The sequence below is a fragment of the Macaca nemestrina genome, chromosome 12 (assembly GCF_043159975.1).
Source record: "Macaca nemestrina isolate mMacNem1 chromosome 12, mMacNem.hap1, whole genome shotgun sequence".
In the NCBI taxonomy this organism is placed as follows: domain Eukaryota; kingdom Metazoa; phylum Chordata; class Mammalia; order Primates; family Cercopithecidae; genus Macaca; species Macaca nemestrina.
Window position 1 is genome coordinate 9,802,069 of NC_092136.1, and position 21,199 is coordinate 9,823,267.

The window sequence follows — 21,199 nt, forward strand, 5'->3', positions numbered from 1 at the left end:
GAGAGTTCAGGAGGAGGCAGGATGTGCAGGGAGCGGAGAGTGAGGGAGGGAGATACCGAACAGATAGACAGAAAACGTTGTACGGAAAAGTTGTTTTTTCTTATTTTTTCCGGGAGAACCCGCTTACACAGCTCTGTTTGTAATTTTTTTCTTCATGCTAAAATCACACGGCCTATTTGTTGATGTAAGTTGCCTGAATTCCGTGGTATGCTATCTTCTTTTTTAAAAACAAAAGCAAAAAAAAAAAAAAAAAGCAAAAAGAAAAATCTAGAAAAAAAAAAAAACCCTAAAAGATACTGTTGTTAGGTTTGTTTAAATGCTGCTGTTGTATCTGTTTTTAAAGCCTTAAACCAGTAGAGTTTTTTTTTTTCTGTTTCTTTTCAATTTCCTTTCCTTTCTGTTCCTTTTGATTTCTTAAGACAAACAAAAGACCAAAACCCAGAGTGTCACAGAGCCCGTGCGTGGGGTGCCCAGGGCATCTGAGCCGCTGCCCGCTTAAAGCGCAGTGCTCGGCCGGCTGGCGGGCGGGCCCAGCCCGCTCTAGTCTCCGCCAAAGCCAATTGGAACCGATTTGGGTGTGTGAGGCTGTTGTTTCTCTCTCTGTGCCGGCCGCCTGCGCCCTGGCCCTCGCTGACGCCCTCTCTTTTCTCTTCTCTCTCTTGTTCTAGGAGGAGAGTTAATATTGCCCATTATCACGGAGGACTCCTTAGACCCCCCTCCCGTGGCCACCCGATCCCCCTTCGTGCCCCCGCCCCCTACCTTCTACCCCTTCCTCACGGGAGTGGGCGCCACCCAAGACACGCTGCCCCCGCCTGCGGCGCGCCGCCCGCCCTCCGGGGGCCCGTGCCAGGCCGAGCGGGACGACAGCGACTGCGAGGAGCCCATCGAGGCCTCGGGCTTCGCCTCCGGGGAGGTCTTTGACTCCAGCCTCCCCCCCACGGACGACGAGGACTTTTACACCACCTTTCCCCTGGTCACGGACCGCACCACCCTCCTGTCACCCCGCAAACCCGCTCCCCGGCCCAACCTCAGGACAGATGGGGCCACGGGCGCCCCTGGGGTGCTGTTTGCCCCCTCCGCCCCAGCCCCCAACCTGCCGGCGGGCAAAATGAACCACCGAGATCCGCTTCAGCCCCTGCTGGAGAACCCGCCCTTGGGGCCTGGGGCCCCCACGTCCTTTGAGCCGCGGAGGCCCCCTCCCCTGCGCCCCGGCGTGACCTCAGCCCCCGGCTTCCCCCATCTGCCCACAGCCAACCCCACAGGGCCTGGGGAGCGGGGCCCACCGGGCGCAGTGGAGGTGATCCGGGAGTCCAGCAGCACCACGGGCATGGTGGTGGGCATTGTGGCGGCGGCGGCGCTCTGCATCCTCATCCTCCTCTACGCCATGTACAAGTACCGCAATCGTGACGAGGGCTCCTATCAGGTGGACCAGAGCCGGAACTACATCAGTAACTCGGCCCAGAGCAATGGGGCGGTGGTGAAAGAGAAGGCCCCGACTGCCCCCAAGACGCCCAGCAAGGCCAAGAAGAACAAAGACAAGGAGTATTACGTCTGAGCCCCTGGCACTGCGCCCCACTGCCAGCTGCCCCTCCTGGGAGGGCCCGGGAGGAGGGTGCCACCCTCTCCCTGCCAGGGGCCTGGGGACCCTCTCCCTGGCTGCCTCAGGCTTCTCTTACGAAGAGGAAACGCAAAAAAAGAAAAGGAAAAACCCCGTGTTCGCCCCCTTCCTCCTGCCGTCCACCGCGCGGCCTCGTCAGTCCCAGGGCTGACTGTCCCTCTCAGCTCTGCGCCTGCCAGGCAGGGCACGTGCTCACAGCCCTGGGTTGATTTATTTTTTTAAGGGGGGTAGTTTTATTTTGGTGGGGTTGGGTGGGAAGGAAGGCTGGGGGTTTTGTAAAGTGTCCACTATTCGTCCTGTTAATTTTCCTCAATTTTTCTTCTTCCTCCTTCTGTCCCTCCTGCCTTCCTTCTCTCCCCAAGCCCTCCAGTCCCCATCCCAGGCTTGCTGTGTCTCACTGTCCCCACCCTTCTTTCCTACTTCTTTTTTTGTGTGTCTCATTTCTCCCTTCCTTTCCTCCCTTTGGGTTTCCAGAGTCGGTGGGAGAAGGATGGGAGGGTGGGCCCGAGTGGCCCAGTGGGTGGGTGGGGTGGGGCAGTGGGCTTGTCCCCAAGTGCTCCAACTCCCCTCACCAGGAGAGGCACCTGCTTGGTGCCGCCCAGGGAAGGGGCTCAGGCCTGGCTGAAGGCCTGTTCTGTGTGTGCCGCCGGGCGACGTGCATTGATGGGGAAGCTGCTGGAGGAGCAGGGGTGGGGGTGGGAGGGAGGGGAAGGCAAATGCAGATATATATTACAGACAAATACTCTAGATTCCACGAGCAGCAGCCTGTGGCACCTGCTGGGTGCAGGCAGCAGGGAAGAGGGAGCAAGGCATTGTCCACAGACTGCTGGGGTCACTTCTCTGCCCACGGGCTCCCTGCTCCCCCAGTTTTTTTTCTCTCTTTGTTAACAAACGTGTCTGAGTCTTGGAAAACACCCCAACCCCGGAAATGTGTGGGAAAAAGAAAACAAAAACTTTCCAAATTCCAACGGTCCTGTGCAGTTTTTTTGGGGTGGGTGCTGTTAGATCCTGGCTTTGGGCTGGGGTCTGGGCCCACATGGGGGCCCACAAGATCTGGTAAGTTGCTCCCGAACTTTTGGGCGTAGCGTGGCTTTGGGTTCCTGGGATGACTTGTCTTTGTCTCATGGTGTCCTGTGTCCTGTATCCCTGCTGGGCTGAGGAACGGGCAGGAAATGTGGCTGGTCTCTGGCCGGTTCACAGACCTTAGCTTCTCAGGGAGGCAGACAGATCTCTGGAGACCTTGTGTTGCCCCTTGATGGCTACTGGACTCACATCTCGGGGCATGTGTGCCCAGGCACCGACCTGGGTGCGGGACAGATGCTGCCTCATCCTTCAGCAGCCCTTGGAGGGAGGGAGGAGGTGATTCCTGGGCTTGGAGACCTTCAATGGCTGCTCCCAGGTCTCGAGGTGAATGAATGACTGAGTCCATGTGGTCTCCTGTTCTGCCTGACTCCAGAGTCTGTGCTCTTCCTCTCTGGGGATTTGGACCCTGGTACCCTACCTCCCCCCAAGTCCACTCTGGTTGACTGTGGGCAGCTGCTGGAACTGAAGGTGGAACCAGGGCTGGCCACCTCGTCCACTGTGTTTACTCCTTTGTGGAGATCCTAACAGGTCCATGGTCCAGACATGTTACGAGATGGGTCTGTATTTGTTAAGCCTCTCAGTCGCAAGGGACAGATACCCACGTGTACAGCATTGTCAGGAGGGGAAAGTGAGGAGGGTTGCGGACCTCGAGGGTGGCGGTGGTGGGGTGTTGCCCCACCTGGCACGGGAGACATGACTCAGCCATGCTGTGTCACTCAGGGTCCCTCTCTCGATGGGCTTCTCAGCCCTCCCCTCTGCCAGGCTTCCTCATACCCTTGGCTTGCCATCCCCTCCACTGCCCAATTCTGCATCTTGATCTTCCGTCTGCAACAGGCTCTGGCTGTTGACCAGCTCATCCTCGCGGCATTTTGCAGTTCAAAAGCCTGGTCCATCTTTAGGCCTGGCTGCCTCCATGCCTGCAGGAGCCCCACCCTTCAGCAGGGGAACATCCCTTAGTGGGAGTGGCAGGTACTGACCTGAGCAGCCTCCAGCTGTCTCCAGAGGCCAAGGTCAGTCTCATCTCCCTCTCTTCCTTCTCTCCATCCCTGAAAGAAGCTTTTGTCTTGGGACCCTCCCCACCATGGGGCACCCCCAAGACCTCTTGAGATTCCTCCCGCAAAATCCTAACAAGGGCGAGAGAGCAGAGCCCCAGGTGTGGATTTCTATGGACTCAGCCCCTCCTTGCCCTTCTGATCCAGCTCCTGAGGGGTGAGACTTGGGCCCTGCTTGTCCCCCAACTGCTCACCGTCTTGAAGCCGAGGTCAGCATCATTGAGGTCAGCTCTAAGCACCCGTGGAAGTCTGGGAGAGGCCCTGGTTTGGGGCACTCTTGCTAGGATGTCCTGTTCCTGGGCTGGTGATTGGAACCTTTGGGGCTTCCTGTTACTACTATCTCTGACCAAGGGACGGAGACAGCTTGGATTCCCCTCCTCCCATCACAACTAGCCAAAGAAAGACAGGCAGAAAGGGGCTCCTTGGTGTTAGGAAGGGAAAGAATATCCTTACTCCAGAAATTTCTGGAATGACCCTAAACAGGATAGGGGACAGTATATCAGGGTAGGGGAGCAGGAACAGGGGCAGTCCAGGAGTTGGAAGGATGGACCCCAGTCCTCCTGGTTGCCATATGACTGTGGGACTTGGTCTTTCTCTCTGCATAAGGCAGCTCAAGGTCTTGGTTATAAGAGGACAGACTCAGTCATTGACTCAGTTTACCCATCTGTAAGAGAGAGTCACCTGATTCCCAGTTTATCTTCTTATGCCTCTGAGGTTGAACTTAGCATCTGGGCCTGAGCTGGGCTCCTCAGGGTCTGGCTGGCCTGGCAGTGGCCCCAGGAGTGTCCCAGACAGGCCCAGTGTCCAGGGCTTGATGGTGCTTGAGATTCCAGGCATCCTGGCTCCTTGGCGGGTGGTCCTCACAGGGATGTGTCAGGAAATTTCTCCTCAGGCCTCTTAAGGACAGGGATTTGGGGGAGAAGTTCACAGACTTGCCCTCATCAAGCAAGCCCCCAGGAGAGGGAACACCAGCCCAGCCAGTGCCCAGCGCTTCTGGATAGAACCCCCCCTCTTGAAGGCAGATCTGGAGCCCATGGGGCTTGGTGCTACCTCTTCCCACACATCCTCCTGGGTGAGCTATGGGCTTGGCTGGAGGCAGGAAAATGAACAAAGTGAGTCCTGAGCCACTTTCCTCATCCCTGCTGCCTGAGGCCTCCACCGCCATGGGGATGAGACTGACGAGGGTAGTTATGGGTTCTTCTTTCCCTTGGCTCCTCCATAGCAGGGTGCCCCACAGGCTCTGAGGTTGGAGCCCCTGTGGTGGGCATCAGAACAGAGTGTGTCCCAAGCATAGGCTTGCCATTCGGGTGGGCTTGCGGCTGCTGCTGAGCGGGGCCCTTCTCCCTTCGCCGACACCCACTTGGCCACGGCAAGGCTGCTCACTCGCCAGAGGAACAGGGCCCTGGGCCTTCCCAGCTTTCAGGGCCTCTTGAGTTAATCGAGGGATGACTTATGTTGGAAGCAGACAGGCCTTGGGTCCTGGAAGGTCGTGACTACCTGGAAGGACCAGGAGCAAGGCCACTCAGGATGCGGGCAGAGGGGTAGCCCAGACCCCCTTGGTGAGCTGGAGGGATATCCCAGAAGACAGGAGAGGACATCTCCCACCAGCCCTGGGTTCTGCCTTCTAGAAACTTCTGGATACCCTAAGGTCCCAAGAATGCTGTTCAAGGGTTAGAAAGGGCACCGGGCCTCAGCTGGGCAGCAGATAGACAAAAGACAACAAGTCCAGGGCAGACTGAGATGACGTTGTATTCAGGCATCTTCACAAATGGGATTCCTGCCCAGGGTTCTTTACTGAGGGGTGACCCTAGGTAGATGGCCAGAGGACACGGCCCCCCAGAGGCCCAGGGGCTGCAGCTGACAAGACCAGGCCAAGAAGTGACCCCCTTCCTGTGGGGGCAAAGAGTTGCTTTCTGTTTTCCCATTCCATGCGTGTGCATGTGCACGTGGGCACACGTGTGCACACATGGCTAATGTGTGTGTGTGGGGGGGTGGGGCACAGCCCTCGGTCAAGGTGCCTGGAGGTAGCAAGGCAGGCACAGGTGGACCCAGAGACTATCTGAGCATGGCCCCAGGGTGGCTCGGGTGACTGGGTGGGCTGACCGGGACCCGGCTGGGCAGGAAATGGCTTCTGCCTGCACCCAGACCTCTGTGTGCGCTGCACTGCGTTTCCCTGCGAGCCATGCCTGTGGACACTGTGGGCCCCTGGCCTTGCCGCTGCCTCCAGGAGAGTTACTGGACACCCAGATGGTGAGGCTGGGTTGGGCGAGACTGCGGGTGTTTGTGACCAGAGTGGGGCTCTGGAGGCCTACTGACGGGTTTGAATCCTGATACTGCCCCCACCTAACTGAGTGTCATGGGCAATCGGGTTCTTCAAGCCTCAAGGTTTTTTCATCTGTAAAATGGGGCAACGTTTGCCCTACAGGGTTCAGGAAAAGTGAAGTGAGATGATGCTTTGAGGGGTCCAGCACAGCACCGGGCCCACAATAGGGGCTGGAAATAGCAGCCACTCTGGCCTGGCAGCTGGGGCAGGAAAGCTGGCCTGGAAAAGGCCCATCCCAGCAAGGAGGCCCCAGAACTTTCCTCCTTCCCCCAACCTGGGAGGACCCTGGGGGGTCATCACTGGAGTCAGTGAGGGGCAGCCATTCATTTTTCCCTTTATTCAATCCCTCGCACCAATGCCCCACTGGCCCAGCGCTGTGTGGGAGCTGGGACATGGGGTCATGGGACCACCCCAACCCTCTGGGAACTCATAGGCTGGCAGGGTGGGAGAAGGCAGGCTTGTGGCTGTAACTGTGGGTAGAAGTTTCACGGGCATCTCAGGCTGGCCCTGGAGCCCTGGAAGGGGGTCTGGGTTTGGGGGTTAAGTGGAGTCTGTCAGGGATAAGGGTGGGAAGGGGACTGCAGGCAGAGGATGTGGCGGGCAGGTGGCTGAGGTCTGGAGGGACATGGAGAGGGGCCAGGGGTCAGGCTAACAAGGGCTTCTGGGTAAAGCTGTGGAGCTGAGACTCTACTGCTTGTGCGGAGCCAGGAGAGGCCTTGACCTTGGATGGTGGTTAGCTCTGAGCTCTGGGCAGGTGGACGGGTGTGGGCGAACAAGTGGCAGTGAGGAGGCAAGCAGAGGGTTGGCAAGGCCAGCTCGTTCCCCTGGGCTGACCCCTCTGCTCTCTGAAGCCATGAGGGCAGGGCAGGGTGGTGGTGCACTGGGCCGCCTTCTGCAAATCAAACTGTTCTTTGCCCCTTCAGTATTGAAGGGGGCCCTTTGGACTGTGAGAGGGGCAGGGCTCAGCTGGAGGGGCAGCCCTGGGGGAGAGTGGGGACCTCAGAGGACAGCCTCTGGGCCTCTGGAAATGGACTTTGCTTTCCTCCTGCCTTCTCCAGAGGACAGAAGAAGGCTCTTCCTCCGACTGTCCCATCACAGGCTTCCCAGGAGGCTAAAATTGTGTGGATTTCAGGACAGAGTTCCCCAGTGTGCCGTGTGTCGCCTTCTTTACTGCCCTGTTCAGGAAACACACGGGGGTGTGTCTTGGGGGTGCAGAGTGGCCCCTGACCTTTGACCTGTATCCATCCCAAGGACTCCAGGGAATGCCGCCACCCTGCTCTCGGGGGCCCAGAACTGAGCTCCCAAGCATGTGATGGGTGGGGAGTGCGTGTGCAGTGACTGCCCTGTCAGTCATCAGGGCTTTAGAGGTAGAATCTGGGGCCTGTGAGGTCCCCCAACAAGAGCTGGATCTCCCTCTCACAAAGGACTATCCACTCTTCTCCCTTTGGCCTCTCTCAGGGTGGACCTGGGGGAGCTTGGCCATTTGTGCCTCGAACGGTGTAGTGAAGGGCAGAGGACAAAGCCGTGGGTCAAAGCACTGCCAGCTGGAGACCAAGCCCTGGGTTGCCACTCTCCCAGAGATGTACTGTGTGACCCTGGGCCAATCCTATCTGTCTGGGCCTCTGCTTCTCCCTCCGTACAGTGATGGGGATGGGTGAGCAGGCTGCCCTGTGCTGGGGTTCTCTGGTGGGAGGGAGGGCTGGTCCCAAGGCTGGGTCCACTCACTGGTTCTGCACATCTTGGATGGTGTCGGGCAGCGGCAGGCTCTGGGTCTCGGGCAGAAGCAGTGCGGCCAGGCCACTCAGCACCGGCACCGTCCCGTATACCAGCAAGGGCAGCCAGGGGCCATGGACACCCAGCAGCCGGACCAGGGGCCCCAGGATGGCTCCTCCACGGGCCGCCATCTGGCCCAAGCCCACTGCCGTCATCCTGCCAATGCAGATGCACCTGTCAGCGCCTGGTCTGCCTGCCCACATCCTTGATCCCATACCCGGGCCAGGCCCACTTGGCCCAGGGAGGCCCAGGGCGTCAGGCTGGGCTTGGGACGCACCTGAGCAGCCCCAGGATCATGCAAGAGGGAGATGCATGACATGAACATCTAGGTCTGGGAGAAGCCAATCCTGCCTGGGGTTGCTCCGCAGCTCAGCCCAGGGCTCCCCTCTCCTGGAGCCCAGGCCCAGCCTCACCTGAGCACGGTGGGGAAGAGCTCGCTGCTGTAGATGGTGATGCAGGTGAAGGCGGCCCCCACCCCGCCCAGCCCCAGCACGGCCAGGGCTGAGCGCACAGCCCCCATTTCTGTGGGTAGAGATGGGATTAGTGAGCTTGGTGGGGGGCCCAAGATCAGATGGGGGCTCCCTTCAGCCCAGGGGGCTTATCCTTGAGCTGCAGGCCTCTTTGCAAATGCTTGGGAGTCATCTCCATCTGGGGGTCCTGTCCTGAGTGGCCTCATGGCCACACCTGCAATCTGCTCCCCACTCAGACATCCGGAGCCAGCCCTGGAGTCCTCTTGACCCCTGTTTCCCTCCCCCTGCAACCCATCGCTCAGTTCTCATTTTAACTCCACATTTTTCCCTGGTGCCACCCCTGCCACTCCTTCACCATTCTCGTTGGCTCAGCGCAGACACTGCCGTCTGTCCCTAGACGGCTCCAGCAGCCTCCTTCCTGACAGGGTACCTGCTCTAGTCCAGCACCTCCAAGGAGGGGCCGAGGTCTCTGTTCCCATCCCGACACCCCCGAGGTAGGGAAGCCTCTGGTGTCCAGCTTTGCCCCCTCACCGTGGGGCACCAGCGTGTTGGCCAGAATGCAGAGCCCTGCCAGTAACAGGGATGCGGCCTGCGTGGGGCGGCGGCCCAGTCGGCTCAGCAGCAGCAGGGCGCCCATCTTGGCCGGGATGTCCACTACACCAATAAACATCTGGAGCAGGAAGATGTTGCTGCCCAGGGCCTGCAGGTCCAGGGCCAGGCCGAAGAAGGTGAAGCCAAAGGCGAACCTGGGGTGGGGGTCAGGGGAGTCAGGGTGGGGGTGGGGGTGGAGGGGCGGTGGGCAGGATGGGAACAATGGGCGGGGGCGGTCAGGGTGGGGGCGTGCTGCTCTTAGGTCAGCGTTCTGGCCCTTCAGCTGCAGCTCTGTGGGCTGGGGCCAGTCTCTAGACTGTTTCCCAGGTCCATTTGCCAACATGGCTTTCCTTTGGGTTTGGCTGATGGGAGGCTCTGGTGAAAGGCTGGAGGAGGGGAGAAGCGGGGGATTTCTGCCTCCCTCTCTGCGTAGGAGCTTTGTCTGGGAGTGACTATGTTCCTTCCGTGGCTCCAGCTGCCACTAAACAGGCCTTCCCTCCTTGGCCTTGGCGGTCTTGGTCTTTGCTGGATGGCTGTGGGTCCTGGGCTCTGATAAGCCCGCTCTGCCCTCCCCAGCCCCTCCACACCAGGCAGGGGCGCTTGCTGCCCATGCTGTTGCCTGGATGACCCCATCGTCCTGCCTGGCTCCCAGCCCCCCCAGGAGCTTTGTTAGGGATCCGGCCTACCGCATCTCTTCTATCTGCCTTGCCCCTTATTAAAGCCCCTCAGTGAGCCCACCCGGCCTGGGTTGTCTCCTGTCAGGAGTGACTGACAGAGGGGAAGGTGTCTGTGCTGCAGGCCAGCGGGACCAAGCAGAGCCAGCAGAGGCCGGGGCCATGTGCCAGCGAGAGCCCCGATTCCAGGTTCCTCTGTGGAGGTGGGGTTGGGGGAAGGGCGTCTACCAGCACAACATGGAGATACAGGTCCGGAAGCGCAGTCCGGGCGTGCGGAGCAGTGTGCCCAGGCTGGCGGGAGCCTGGTCCATGCTCAGTTCCTCCCTCATGGCTGAAAGCAAGACCTATGGAGATGGGGTGGGTGCTGTTGGCACTGGGGGCTCCAGGTGCCTCCTCCTCTCTGAGACCTTCTTCTCAGGGAGCTGAGGTCCTTGGTGGGTCTCCCAGGGTGCCCTATGCAGGGCCAGGGAGAGGGTCTGAGGGTCCAGGTTTGAGGAGGATCAGCCTTACCTCAGGGGTCAGGGTGTCCCGCACCGCCCCCTTTCTGTTGATGGCAGCCACCCTCCACAGCTCGCGCAGGCCCCGGTCCAGCCTGCCCGTGGTGAGGAGCCATCGTGCCGACTCTGCCAGCCACCTTAAGTGGAGGGGCATGGGAGGGGTCATTGTCTGTGGCCCCCAGGGCCTGGCCTGCGCCAGCCTTAGACTGCTCCCCTGTACCCACTGCTCCAGGCCCAAGGCTCAGGGTGGCTGAGGACCCTGAAGGGCAGCCATGCCCTCTTGGGCACCCTCCTTCCCCAGCAGAACTCCTGCTTCCTTTCTCCCTCCTAGGGGTTGCGGTTGGGGATATGCAGTTCTCATCCTGGGGCTGGCTGCTGGGATGGAGGGAGGGACGACTCCGTTGAACCCTTCCTGCCTCCCTCTGGACCCCACAGCCTTTCCCCTACCTCACTAGAAACCTGGCCTGGTTGCAGTCAGGGCCCCTAGGGCTACAGGACCACCGGGTCCTGGCCGCTGCCAGGACCTTGGCTATCTCCAAGGCCGCTGGGGTCCACCCCTGTCCTGGCACCTCCCATACCACACGGCCTTCCTGTCCACCCCATGGCTGCATCTTCCTCCTGCAAACAGTTTAACAGCCACCCTGGGACTCAGGCTGGGAGCAGGGTCCCCAACAGCACCAGTGCCCTCTGGCCGCACCCAGTCAGCCAATTCCCACACAGCACCCCTTGCACCTGAGTCTCTGCTACCTCAGCCTCATGAGCCCAGCCCCTCCCCTCCCCTCCCTGTGGCAGGACTCAGCCCCTTACACTGACCTGGCTCCCACTACTCTCAGCGTCAAACTGAGCTTACGCCACCCCATCCTGCCCCACCTGCTGAGCGCCTGCCATGCTACCACTCTACACAAGCGCCCCACCACTCTACACAAGGCCTGCCTCTAGGCCTTGGCTCCTGCAGGTCCTTCAGCCAGACATGTTGTCCCCTATGAGCAGCCGGGTGGGGGCCACCTGCCTACACCCACTGGGGCCCTGAGCTCCTTAGGTATTTGCAGAACAGAGGAGAGAAGTAGAGATTCCAGGTGCATATTAGAGGTAGAGCTGATGAAGCCTGGTGACCCCGTGGACTTGGTGGGGGGATGGTGAGGGAGAGAGAGGCATCATGGTCACTGTGACTCAGCATCTGGTGAGTTCAGGGGCTGCTCCCCACTCTGGGGAAGCCTTGAGGAGGAGAGGTCTAAGGAGATGTTTGTGGAGATGAGACACCTATTATGGAACCATCACACAGGCAGTTGGAGGCGCGAAGCTGGAGGTCAGTGGGGGAGGCGGGACCGAGTGGAGATTTGGAGTCTGCAGCATTTGGAGGGAGCTGGGGCTGCAGGCAGGGGTGAGGCTGCCTGAGGGAGAGAGTGCAGACCGTGCCCGCCACACAGCAGGGGCCACAAGTGATGGTGGCCGGATCATTGTGGGTGACCCTGGGAAGGGCAGTTTGGGTGGAGAAGAGGGAGAAAGCTGACTGGAATGTGTTGGAAGTGACTGGGAGGGAGAAAGCGGGGTCCCATTTTCAGATGTCCACACCCCAGCTTGTCGTCAAGCCTTAGGCGCAGTTTGTGAGGCCATGATGTTTGGGATTCCCTGTGAGTTCCACATGGGCAGAGACCCCGTGTCTGCTCATAGCTGGTGTCAGCCAGTGCCTGGCATCTGGTAGGTGCTCAGTAGTTATTTGTTGAATGAATGAATTAATGAATGAATTAATGGGCACTTCTTCAGCCCTGTAGGAGCATATCTACCAAGGAAAGGGGGGTGCAGCTCTGTGGCCCTGCATCAGCATGAGAACCAGGAGGGGTGCCTTGGAATTTGTATTGCTGACCTTTGCCTTCCACTGTCTGCCCTCTTGGTGTTGGGAGTCAAGCTGCCATCCCAGAAGGCTGTTGGACACAATTGCCTCCTTGTGGAGCCACTGTATGAGATGTAATTGTCTCCTGCTCTGAGGAGTGGCTGCAAATTGTTACTCCACTCCAAACTGTTGGGTGGGAGAGATTTGTGGAGTCAACCTTCTTCCTAGTGTGGGTGTGGGCATCTGTTCACCACTGGGCCCTCTGCTGTGCTCCTTTCTGCGGTGGTCCCAATGGCCAAACAACTACTAAGTGCAGGGCCCGTGTATGAATGATCCAGGCTCAGCCCTGCCCTCAAATGGCCTCCGTCCATCCATCTATCCATTCATCCATCCAGTTCATCCAATTCATCCACCTATCCATCCATTCAACCATCCATCCATCCATTCCATCCATCCATCCATCCATCCATCCATCCATTCAACCATCCATCCATCCATCCATCCATCCATCCATCCATCCATTCAACCATCCATTCAACCATCCATCCATCCACCCACCCATTCCATTCCATCCATCCATCCATCCATCCATCCATCCATCCATCCATCCCAACTATCCATCCATCCATCCATTCCATCCATCCATCCATCCAACCATCCAGCCATCCATTCCATCCATCCATCCATCCATCCATTCAACCATCCATCCATCCACCCACCCATTCCATTCCATCCATCCATCCATCCATCCATCCATCCATCTATCCATCCATCCATTCCAACTATCCATCCATCCATCCATTCCATCCATCCATCCATCCAACCATCCAGCCATCCATTCCATCCATCCATCCATCCATCCATCCATCCATCCATCCATCCATCCATTCAACCATCCATCCATCCACCCACCCATTCCATCCATCCATCCATCCATCCATCCATCCATCCATCCATCCATCCCAACTATCCATCCATCCATCCATTCCATCCATCCATCCATCCAACCATCCAGCCATCCATTCCATCCATCCATCCATCCATCCATTCAACCATCCATCCATCCACCCACCCATTCCATTCCATCCATCCATCCATCCATCCATCCATCCATCCATCTATCCATCCATCCATTCCAACTATCCATCCATCCATCCATTCCATCCATCCATCCATCCAACCATCCAGCCATCCATTCCATCCATCCATCCATCCATCCATCCATCCATCCATCCATCCATTCAACCATCCATCCATCCACCCACCCATTCCATCCATCCATCCATCCATCCATCCATCCATCCATCCATCCCAACTATCCATCCATCCATCCATCCATTCCTTCCATCCATCCATCCATCCATCCATCCATCCATCCATCCATCCATGCATCCATCCATTCATCCATTCCAACCATCCATCCATCCTTCTATTCCAACCATCCATCCATCCATCCTTCTATCCATTCATTCAACCATTGATTCAATTCATCTATACAATCCAATCCATCTATACACCAACTCACCCATCCACTCGTCTAATCCACACATCCATCATCCCATTTATTGATCTGTCTCTACCTACCTGCCTACCTACATACCTACCTACCTATCTATTTCTACTTACCTAACAATTCATCCATTCAACAAATATTTATTTAGCACCTACTATGTGCCAGGTGCTTGGCAAGGGCCAAGCCTGATTTAAGGGCAGTGCTAACATTTCCTAACTTCCTACACATGCCGGCTCTCTTTGGGGACTGTGGAGTCCCCTCTGATGAGTGGGTCCTGGTCCCTGTTCTCCAGCAGACAGACACATGCATTGATTCTGTCAACCCATGAGGCAGACTGCAGCTGTGTGCTGTATGTGCGGGCATGTGTTGTATCTTTCCACCCGCAACCCTAGCCTAGTTCAGTGCTGCCATGCCTGGCACAGAGGGGCTCAGAAGATGGGCCTGGCAGCACAGATGCCAAGGCAGGCAGAGACAGGAGAGGGGAACAGGCCAAGAGATGAGGAGAAGGAGGGAGGAAAGGAGAAGAATGAGTAGGAGAAGGAGCACTTGGGAGGAGCAGGGGAGGCACCCTAGGGACCCAAGCCCTGGTTGAAGTGGGTGTCTTGGGCTTGTGGGTGGTCCACTCTGCCAGGCTCCTGGCTTTCCTCCAGCCCGTGCACCCCTGGCCTCTAGCACTCCCCAGCCCCCAGGGATAGGAGAGTCTCCCATTCCCCCGGGTGGAAAGTGGGCAGGATCTCCTCTGAGGAGGGAAGTGGAGCACAGCACCCACCATGAGTACAAAAAGCAGAGGAAGAAGGGGACCGAGACCACCAGCTGCAGCAGTGTCCAGTCCCGCACACCGTAGGCCACTGCGGCCGTCAGACCATGGCCGAAGCTGAAGCCCAGAGAGTTCAGGGTCATCACCAAAGGTCGGGCCTGCGCCGCCGTCCACTCCATCACTGCAAGGAGACCGAGTGGTTCAGCCCTGGAGCCTGCATGGAGCCCCCCTGCATGGCGCCAGGTCAGAGACCTACAGAGAGTGCCCGTGTTCATCATGACACCTGCTACGGCAAAGGCCAACAGGAAGCGGAACAGGCAGTACACGGGGAAGGTGGGGGCGAAGGCAGCTGCCGTGCCCATTACAGCCATCTGAAGGTAGCTCCAGGTTAGCACCAGCCTGCGCCCGAACCTGCGGCACAAACCAGGAAGAGGCAGGGTCTGTGACTGGCCATGGCACTGGCCACGGGGATCTGGACCACAGAGAGCCCACCCTCTGCTTGGCCGCTGAGCTGAGGCGGACACTGAAGCGGCACCTGGGTGAAACCTGCATTCTCCACCCATGGAAGACTCTGGAGCAAGACTCTGGAGCACAAAGACAGTCCCGAGGCTGGAGCCAAAGGGAATGGGCTCCGGTCACCAGGAGCACTCAGGTCACAGCTGAAGGCAGGCGTGTGGCCAAGCCAGTTTTAGCAGTGAATGTTTGCGGGGGAGTAGCAATCCTCTACAACCCCCAGAATAAAGTCAGTGAACTTGAGGCTCAGAGAAGGTTCCAGACCTCCCTACATGGCACAGCTGCAGGGTGGCTGGTCCGAGACCCACCTCCAACAAGGAGGGCGTCTAGACTTGGTTTGTTGAGGCTGGTTTGGGGCCAGTCGGCCAGGGGCCTAGGAGAGCGGGGTCGTGAGGGGAACTGGGACCTTCCTGGACTGGGGGTACTCACCTGTCTGAGGCAGGGCCGCACGCAGCAGCTCCCACCAGAATCCCAGCCAGGTAGATGGACTGGGCCATGGGCTTCAGGGCATGAGAGTCACACACCAGGTTCCACTGAGGGGAGAGGAGGAGAATGAGCTCAGGAGGCTGGGAGAGCCCGTGCGGAGGGGCAGAGAAACTGTATGGGAGGGCCCCCAGGGAGCTGGGTGGGGTGGGTGGCCTGGTGACCTCTAGGGCTTTAGAGCAAGACCCTGTGGAACAGTGAGGGCACCCACAGGCACAGTTTGGTCTTCTGAGGAGTATATCCTGCCACCCTTTGCCTAAACTCCTCCCTGGCTCCCTATTGCCCAATGGGTTTCTAGCCACATCTGCCCCGTCTCCTGTCTGTCCACTTGGAAGCAGCCACCCAAACTGACACCCTGGCCGCTCTCCCGGAGGCTGCGTCCCTCCTGTTCTTTGTAAAGAGTTTCTTCCTGCTTGTTGGGACGAGCCGCCCCTGTCTGCTTGCCTGGCCTTGCCTGGCGCCCCATCTGGGAGGCAGCCTGGGGTGGTCCCTTACCCTGTGTGCTTTGGTCTTGGGGAATCCAGTGAATGGTCACTGAGTCCCCCTGTGGCTACGTTGCCTGGAGTCACAGCTGATGGGTCAGCAGGGCCGAGACTGGGTGAGGCCAGTGAGTGTCCAGGTGCCAGCATTTAGAGGCGCCCGCCCAGGTGCCCCCTGCACCTCCAAGAGCCTGGGCTGGCTCCATCTGTAGACTGATCCCTGCCGCCCACTCCCCTGTGTGTGGCTGACGAGGGGCTGAGCGGCTCAAGAGTGAGCAGGGCCTGAGGAGGTGGGTCCCTCCCAGGACTGAACCTTTGAGTCTGAGCCACCGTGATCCATGACTCTGACCTCCAAGGTGGCAGGACTCGAGTGGCTCTGGGGGAGGCCCTACCTTGGCCACGATGGTGGAGGTGAAGATGCTGCGGTCATAGACCCAGCCGTCCACACACGGCTCCGTGTCGGCCTCGCTCCAGCTGGTGGCCGTGGCATTGGGGTCCAAGATCTGCCACTGTGGCTGGCGGAAGCGGCGGCATTGGTGGGGCCCCTGGTTGGGGCCCGGTGGGATGGAGACAGCCAGGAGGGCCTCGGGAGTCAGGCCCCCTGGGACGCCGGCCTGAGCCGTGCTGTTGTCCAGGAGGGGTACCCAGCAGCGGTGGCTGGGCACAGCGGCCGAGAAGTTCTCCAGCATGCTCTGGGTACTCAGCCACATGATGGAGACCATCAGAGCCACTGTCTGGAGAACCTGGAACCTGCCCAGGCCACCCACGAGGTCCAGGAGTTCAGAAAATGCCATGGAACCTACTCAAGGGGCCCAGAAGAGGGCCCACTTCACAAGGGCTGGCCCAAGGCAAAGGGGCCAGGGCCACGGGCCTGTTTCCTCCACGGTGGTGCCCACAGTGGCTTCTCCAGCCCGGCGGCTGGGAGCATGTCAGTGGCTGCTGGCTTCACAGACTCGGGGCTGGGGGCTCAGGCTGTCTGGTCATCTGCCTGCTGGTGTCACTTGGAGTGGCTCCAACCGGACCCTGAGGCTGCGTGAGGTGATTCCGAGACCTCCAGCATCTCCCCAGAGAGGCAGCTGCTCCAGACCTCCCGGAAAAGCTGAATTTGGAAAGTAGGAAATGTGGAGACTGAAGACTTTAATTCTAGACTGGAATTAAAGTGTGACTGGTGACACTTACGGAATCGAGTTTAGCAATCATTTCCTTGGTCAAAGTTTAACCCGCGTTGAGGGAGGCGCAGATGTGAGGGAGATGCAGCCTCCTTCGCTCGGGGGCCAGGGCCAGCCCGCTCTTTGCCAGGTCTTGGGAAGGCCTAAGTTCTCCTCCTGGCGGCTGTGGGATGCCAGGGCTGCCTGCCCCCTTCGGTGCCCCTGCGTGCCTACCTCCCAGAGTGGCTGAGCCAAAAGAAGGCGGGCCCGCAGATACCCCTAACTTGGGGCTGGGGCAGCTGTGCAGGTCTCTGTGTGTGCTTGGGTCACTGGCAGCTGCCCAGCCCCTGCGCCTCCCAGGCTGTGCGGCCTGGCCTTGCCCATGGCTCCACCCGTGGCTCCTGCCTCCACTCACCTGCTATGGTTGGCGTCCTGTTCCCCCTTTGCTGTTACCCTGTCCTGAGCCCTCGGTGGAGCTTCACAGCATCAACAGACACCCCACAGACTCCCCAAGTTCAGTGTGCCCAATGCCTCCCCAAATCTACGCCTCCTGCAGAGCCCCACCTCAGCTATGGCCTCCCATGTCACGGTCCCTGGCCTGGAACCCAGCGTCTTGGTTCATGCCTCCTGCTCTCTGCCTCCCAAACTCACAACAGGCCAAGCCTGGCTAGTTTTGCCTCCTAAGGATGTCTCTCTCCCACCTCCCCAACTCCACAGCTGTCCTTGCCCTTGTCTTTCTGCCTCGACTCCTGTCCCTGGACCCACCCCGCACTGCAAACCCTTGGGTCAAATCCTGCTTAAAAGTCAAGGGGCTCCCAGTCAACAATAGCTAGTGGTGCCTTACCAGGGCAGGGGGGCGGGCAGCAGTGTGTGCCGGTGCAGGGTGTGGGGTTCAGGAAAGTCTGGACCGAAGCCAAGAGAACCCCCTTGGTCTTGATAGCTAATTCTCTAGGCGAAAGGGCCAGAAAACACAAAGCAGTTAAAAAGTGTGTGTGTGTGGCTGGGTGTGGTAGCTCATGCCTGTAATCCCAGCACTTTGGGAGGCCTAGGTGGGCAGATCACTTGAGATCAGGAGTTCAAGACCAGCTTGGCCAACATGGCAAAAACCCATCTCTACTAAAAATACAAAAGTTAGCTGAGCACGGTGGTGGTGTACAGCTATAATTCCAGCTACTTGGAAGGCTGAGGCAGGAGAATCTCTTGAACCCGGGAGGTGGAGTTTGCAGCAAGCTGAGATTGCACCATTGCACTCTAGCCTGGGCAACAAAGCAAGACTCTATCTCAAAAAAAAAAAAAAAAAAAAAAGAAGTGTATATGTATGTGGCTGTGTGCACATACCTGTGTATATGTGCACATGTGTTTGCACAAGTGCATGTGTGTATGTGTGTGCATGCGTATATGTGCAGTGCAGCAGTGATGGCAACCCAGGTGTTTGCTGTTATGTGCTTTGGGCACAAAACTCTCCATTTGAGGCATAAATGCCCCTCCCATCTGCTTCTTTTTGCTTCACCCACTCTTCCCACTGCCCCACCACGTGGCTTACCAAGCCAATTTCTTTGCCTCCCTGGACTCTGCACCTTGACTCATCCACTGCTTCTACCACGTGCCCTGTACATGCTTGCTCAGTTCCCACCCTTGCTTGTGTTGGACCTCCAGCCTGGAATGCTGTCTCCAGGCTCACCCTTAGGCCACATACTGTGTGGAATGGGCACAGTCCAAATACTGCCTCCCCCAGTGGGCTCTCTTTGCTTATTCCTGCCTACACCCAGGGCTCAGAGTTGTCAGTGGAATCCCATCTTTACATTGTCCTGCATTCTTCTCAAACTCCTGACCTCAGGTGATCTGCCCACTTCGGCCTCCCAAAGTGGCATGAGCCATGGCACCCAGCCATGTCCTGCATTCTTCTATTATGGTCTGGTTGGTCTTATTTCCAGCGAGCTCCTGGTAGTCTGGGACCCTTCTTTAGAGCCTCTTTGGAACTGATTTGGACAACAAATAAAGGCTCCATGAAGACTTGCTGAAGTGCATGGACGATTTTTTTTAAAAACTTCCTTTTTTTTCTAATTATGAAATAATTTACACACTTCCTTAAAAATTCAGAACATATTGAAAAGTGTAATGAAAATAAAGATCACTCATATACTCATCAACCAGTGAGTTACACTATTGTTTACAGTTTGGTGTAAATATGTCCAGGCTTTGTTTTTGTAACTGATAGTTTAGCTTCATCAGCCTGACCTGCCAAATAAGCTTTACATTTCCTTTTGTAAAATCCAAAAGAAAAACCTTTGCCTTTTAATTAGCAGTTTTAACCTGTTCATATTTATTGTAATTATTGACATGTTTGGACTTCATTTACCACATTTTCCCTTTAAATCTTGGTTTCCTTGTTCCTAATTTCTACTGAATAAATTAAGTTTTCTTGTTCTATACTTCTGTCTTGGTCTGTCAGTTATGTTTTATTTCTGTTATCCTTATATTTGAACACACAAACCAGGGGTTATTTGATACCACTTTCCCTCTTCAAAACTACCACCTTCTCTTCATTCTCTCTCTCAATAGATGATCTTTCTTCTTATTTCACTGAAACAATAGAAGCCATCAGAAGCCAACAATCTAATTCGCTCACCAGCTCACCTGCCTTGGTGCCCCCACATTCTGCCTTCCCTCCACCCAGTTTGGTCTCTCTCTCATCCATGCCAGCCCCTCACTGTGTGCCTAGAGCCCCTTTGCCTATTCACATCCCTTGGCACTTGTCTTTCCCTCACTACTGGATAATTTCCAGCAATGTACAAATATGCCATTTTTTCTGTAGTCTTCCAAAAAGTCCCCCTCCATTTGAGCCGCTCTTTCTTCTTAAGCTATCGCCCCGCCTTTGCTTCTATTTACAACAAAATTCTATGAAAGTATTATTGACACTCATTTCCACTTTCTCTCTTCCCATTGTTTTGTTTTTTTGGATTCATTCCCATCAAGGCTTTGACCCATCACTCTGCTGTCACCAATGACCTCCATGCTACTAGATGCAATGACATTTTCAGTCCTTATCTTACTCGAGCCATCTGTCTCTGATCTCCACCTGAGGATACTTTCTTCCCTGGGCCTCCAGGACTCACCAGTTCTCAGTCTTCTTGGTTGGGTTTTCCTCTTCTCCCCACACTGTTAACATTGGAGGCCACTGAGCTCACTCCTTGGTCTTCTCTATCTTCTCTATCATCTGGTCCATTCACATCTTTAGCCTGTACCTCTTCTTGGAATGCTAGATTTTGATCCAACTGCCTAATCTTAGGTGCTTAATAAATATCTCACACTTAGTGTGGCCAAAGCTGAGCTCTCCCAAAAAAGTGCTTCTCATTCAGCTTTCTCTACTTTTTTTTTTTTTTTTAATTGCGTCAGAGTCTTGCTCTGTTCCCCAGGCTGGAGTGCAGTGGCGCCATCTCGGCCCACTGCAATCTCCACCTCCCAGGCTCAAGCAATTCTCATGCCTCAGCCTCCTGAGTAGCTGGGTCTACAGGCATGCGCCACCATGCCCAACTAATTTTTGTATTTTTAATAGAGATAGGGTTTCACCATGTTGGCCAAGCTGGTCTCGAACTCCTGGCCTCAAGTGATCCACCCGCCTCGGCCTCCCAAAATACTGGGATTATAGGCATGAGCTACCACACCCAGCCCAAAATCACCAGCATTTTAATTTCAGAATGTGTAATTTCCATTTCAGAATCCCTGTTTGGTTCTTCCTATAACTGCCTCTTCTTGTTTCCTAGTTTCCACTTCTTGTTTCATGGGTGGAATAATTTCCTTGATCTCTTAGTAGATATTAAGAGTGTTTCTCTTGGGCCAGGCATGTTGGCTCATGCCTGTAATCTCAGCACTTTGGGAGGCCGAGGTGGGTGGATCACTTGAGGTCAGGAGTTTGAGACCAGCCTGGCCAACATGGGGAAACCCTGCCTCTAGTAAAAATACAAAAATTAGCCAGGCGTGGTGGCACACACCTGTAATCCCAGCTACCAGGGTTGCTGAGGCAGGAGAATTGCTCGTATCCATGAGGTGGAGGTTGCAGTGGAGCCAAGATCACACCACTGCACTCCAGCCTGGGCGACAGAGCGAGACTGTATCTGACAAAAAAAAAAGAGTGTCTTTCTTGTTAATATCAATATGCATTTGTTGAGCTGAGTGTTGATAATGCACCAGCTACTGCTGTAGGCACAGGGATGCAGCAGTGAACAAACAAGATAATTCCCTGTTCTCACTGATATGTAGAAAGACATGCCAGTAAGAGAGGGGAAACACATCAAGAAATAAATGAATATAATGCAGTGACAAGTAGTTATCATGCCGTGGAGAGAGCAAGACAGCATAAGAGGCAGAGAGTAAGGATCATGTTGCCACTTTGG

General features: G+C 56.6%; 2 protein-coding genes across 56 annotated transcripts in view; one reads left to right on the forward strand and one right to left on the reverse strand.

Annotated features, from left to right (window-relative positions):
- The window catches only part of LOC105469526 (neurexin 2), a 117,493-nt gene extending 114,907 nt beyond the window's left edge, over positions 1–2,586 (forward strand). For 35 of the 50 annotated variants that reach the window (XM_011720641.3, XM_011720644.3, XM_011720645.3 and 32 more), the window contains one exon: positions 669–1,708. In XM_011720641.3, the coding sequence (XP_011718943.1) occupies positions 669–1,555 (887 nt within the window). In that variant the 3' untranslated portion in view covers positions 1,556–1,708. Of the gene's footprint in view, positions 1–668 lie in introns of all 50 variants that reach the window. The other 15 variants (XM_071074369.1, XM_071074370.1, XM_071074373.1 and 12 more) reach the window with 3 other exon arrangements.
- Positions 2,575–16,822, reverse strand: LOC105477838 (solute carrier family 22 member 12). 6 transcript variants are annotated; one of them, XR_011610499.1, is made up of 10 exons: positions 16,050–16,822; positions 15,125–15,228; positions 14,195–14,593; positions 10,095–10,218; positions 9,813–9,928; positions 8,851–9,065; positions 8,263–8,371; positions 7,802–8,005; positions 4,435–5,250; positions 2,575–3,747 (listed from the first exon to the last, which is right to left on the reverse strand). XR_011610499.1 is itself a non-coding variant. In XM_071074385.1 (10 exons), exons 1-10 carry the CDS (start codon positions 16,449–16,451, stop codon positions 7,188–7,190), a joined length of 1,662 nt encoding a protein of 553 aa, XP_070930486.1. In that variant the 5' UTR covers positions 16,452–16,822; the 3' UTR covers positions 6,399–7,187. The 6 variants fall into 6 exon arrangements, 5 of the variants coding, with proteins under 5 accessions (XP_070930485.1, XP_070930486.1, XP_070930487.1 ...); XM_071074385.1 differs by lacking the exons at positions 2,575–3,747; positions 4,435–5,250 and adding an exon at positions 6,399–7,251 and having other exon boundaries at positions 14,195–14,363; positions 14,439–14,593; XM_071074386.1 differs by lacking the exons at positions 2,575–3,747; positions 4,435–5,250 and adding an exon at positions 7,089–7,251 and having other exon boundaries at positions 14,195–14,363; positions 14,466–14,593.
- Between the last annotated feature and the right edge of the window lie 4,377 nt (positions 16,823–21,199).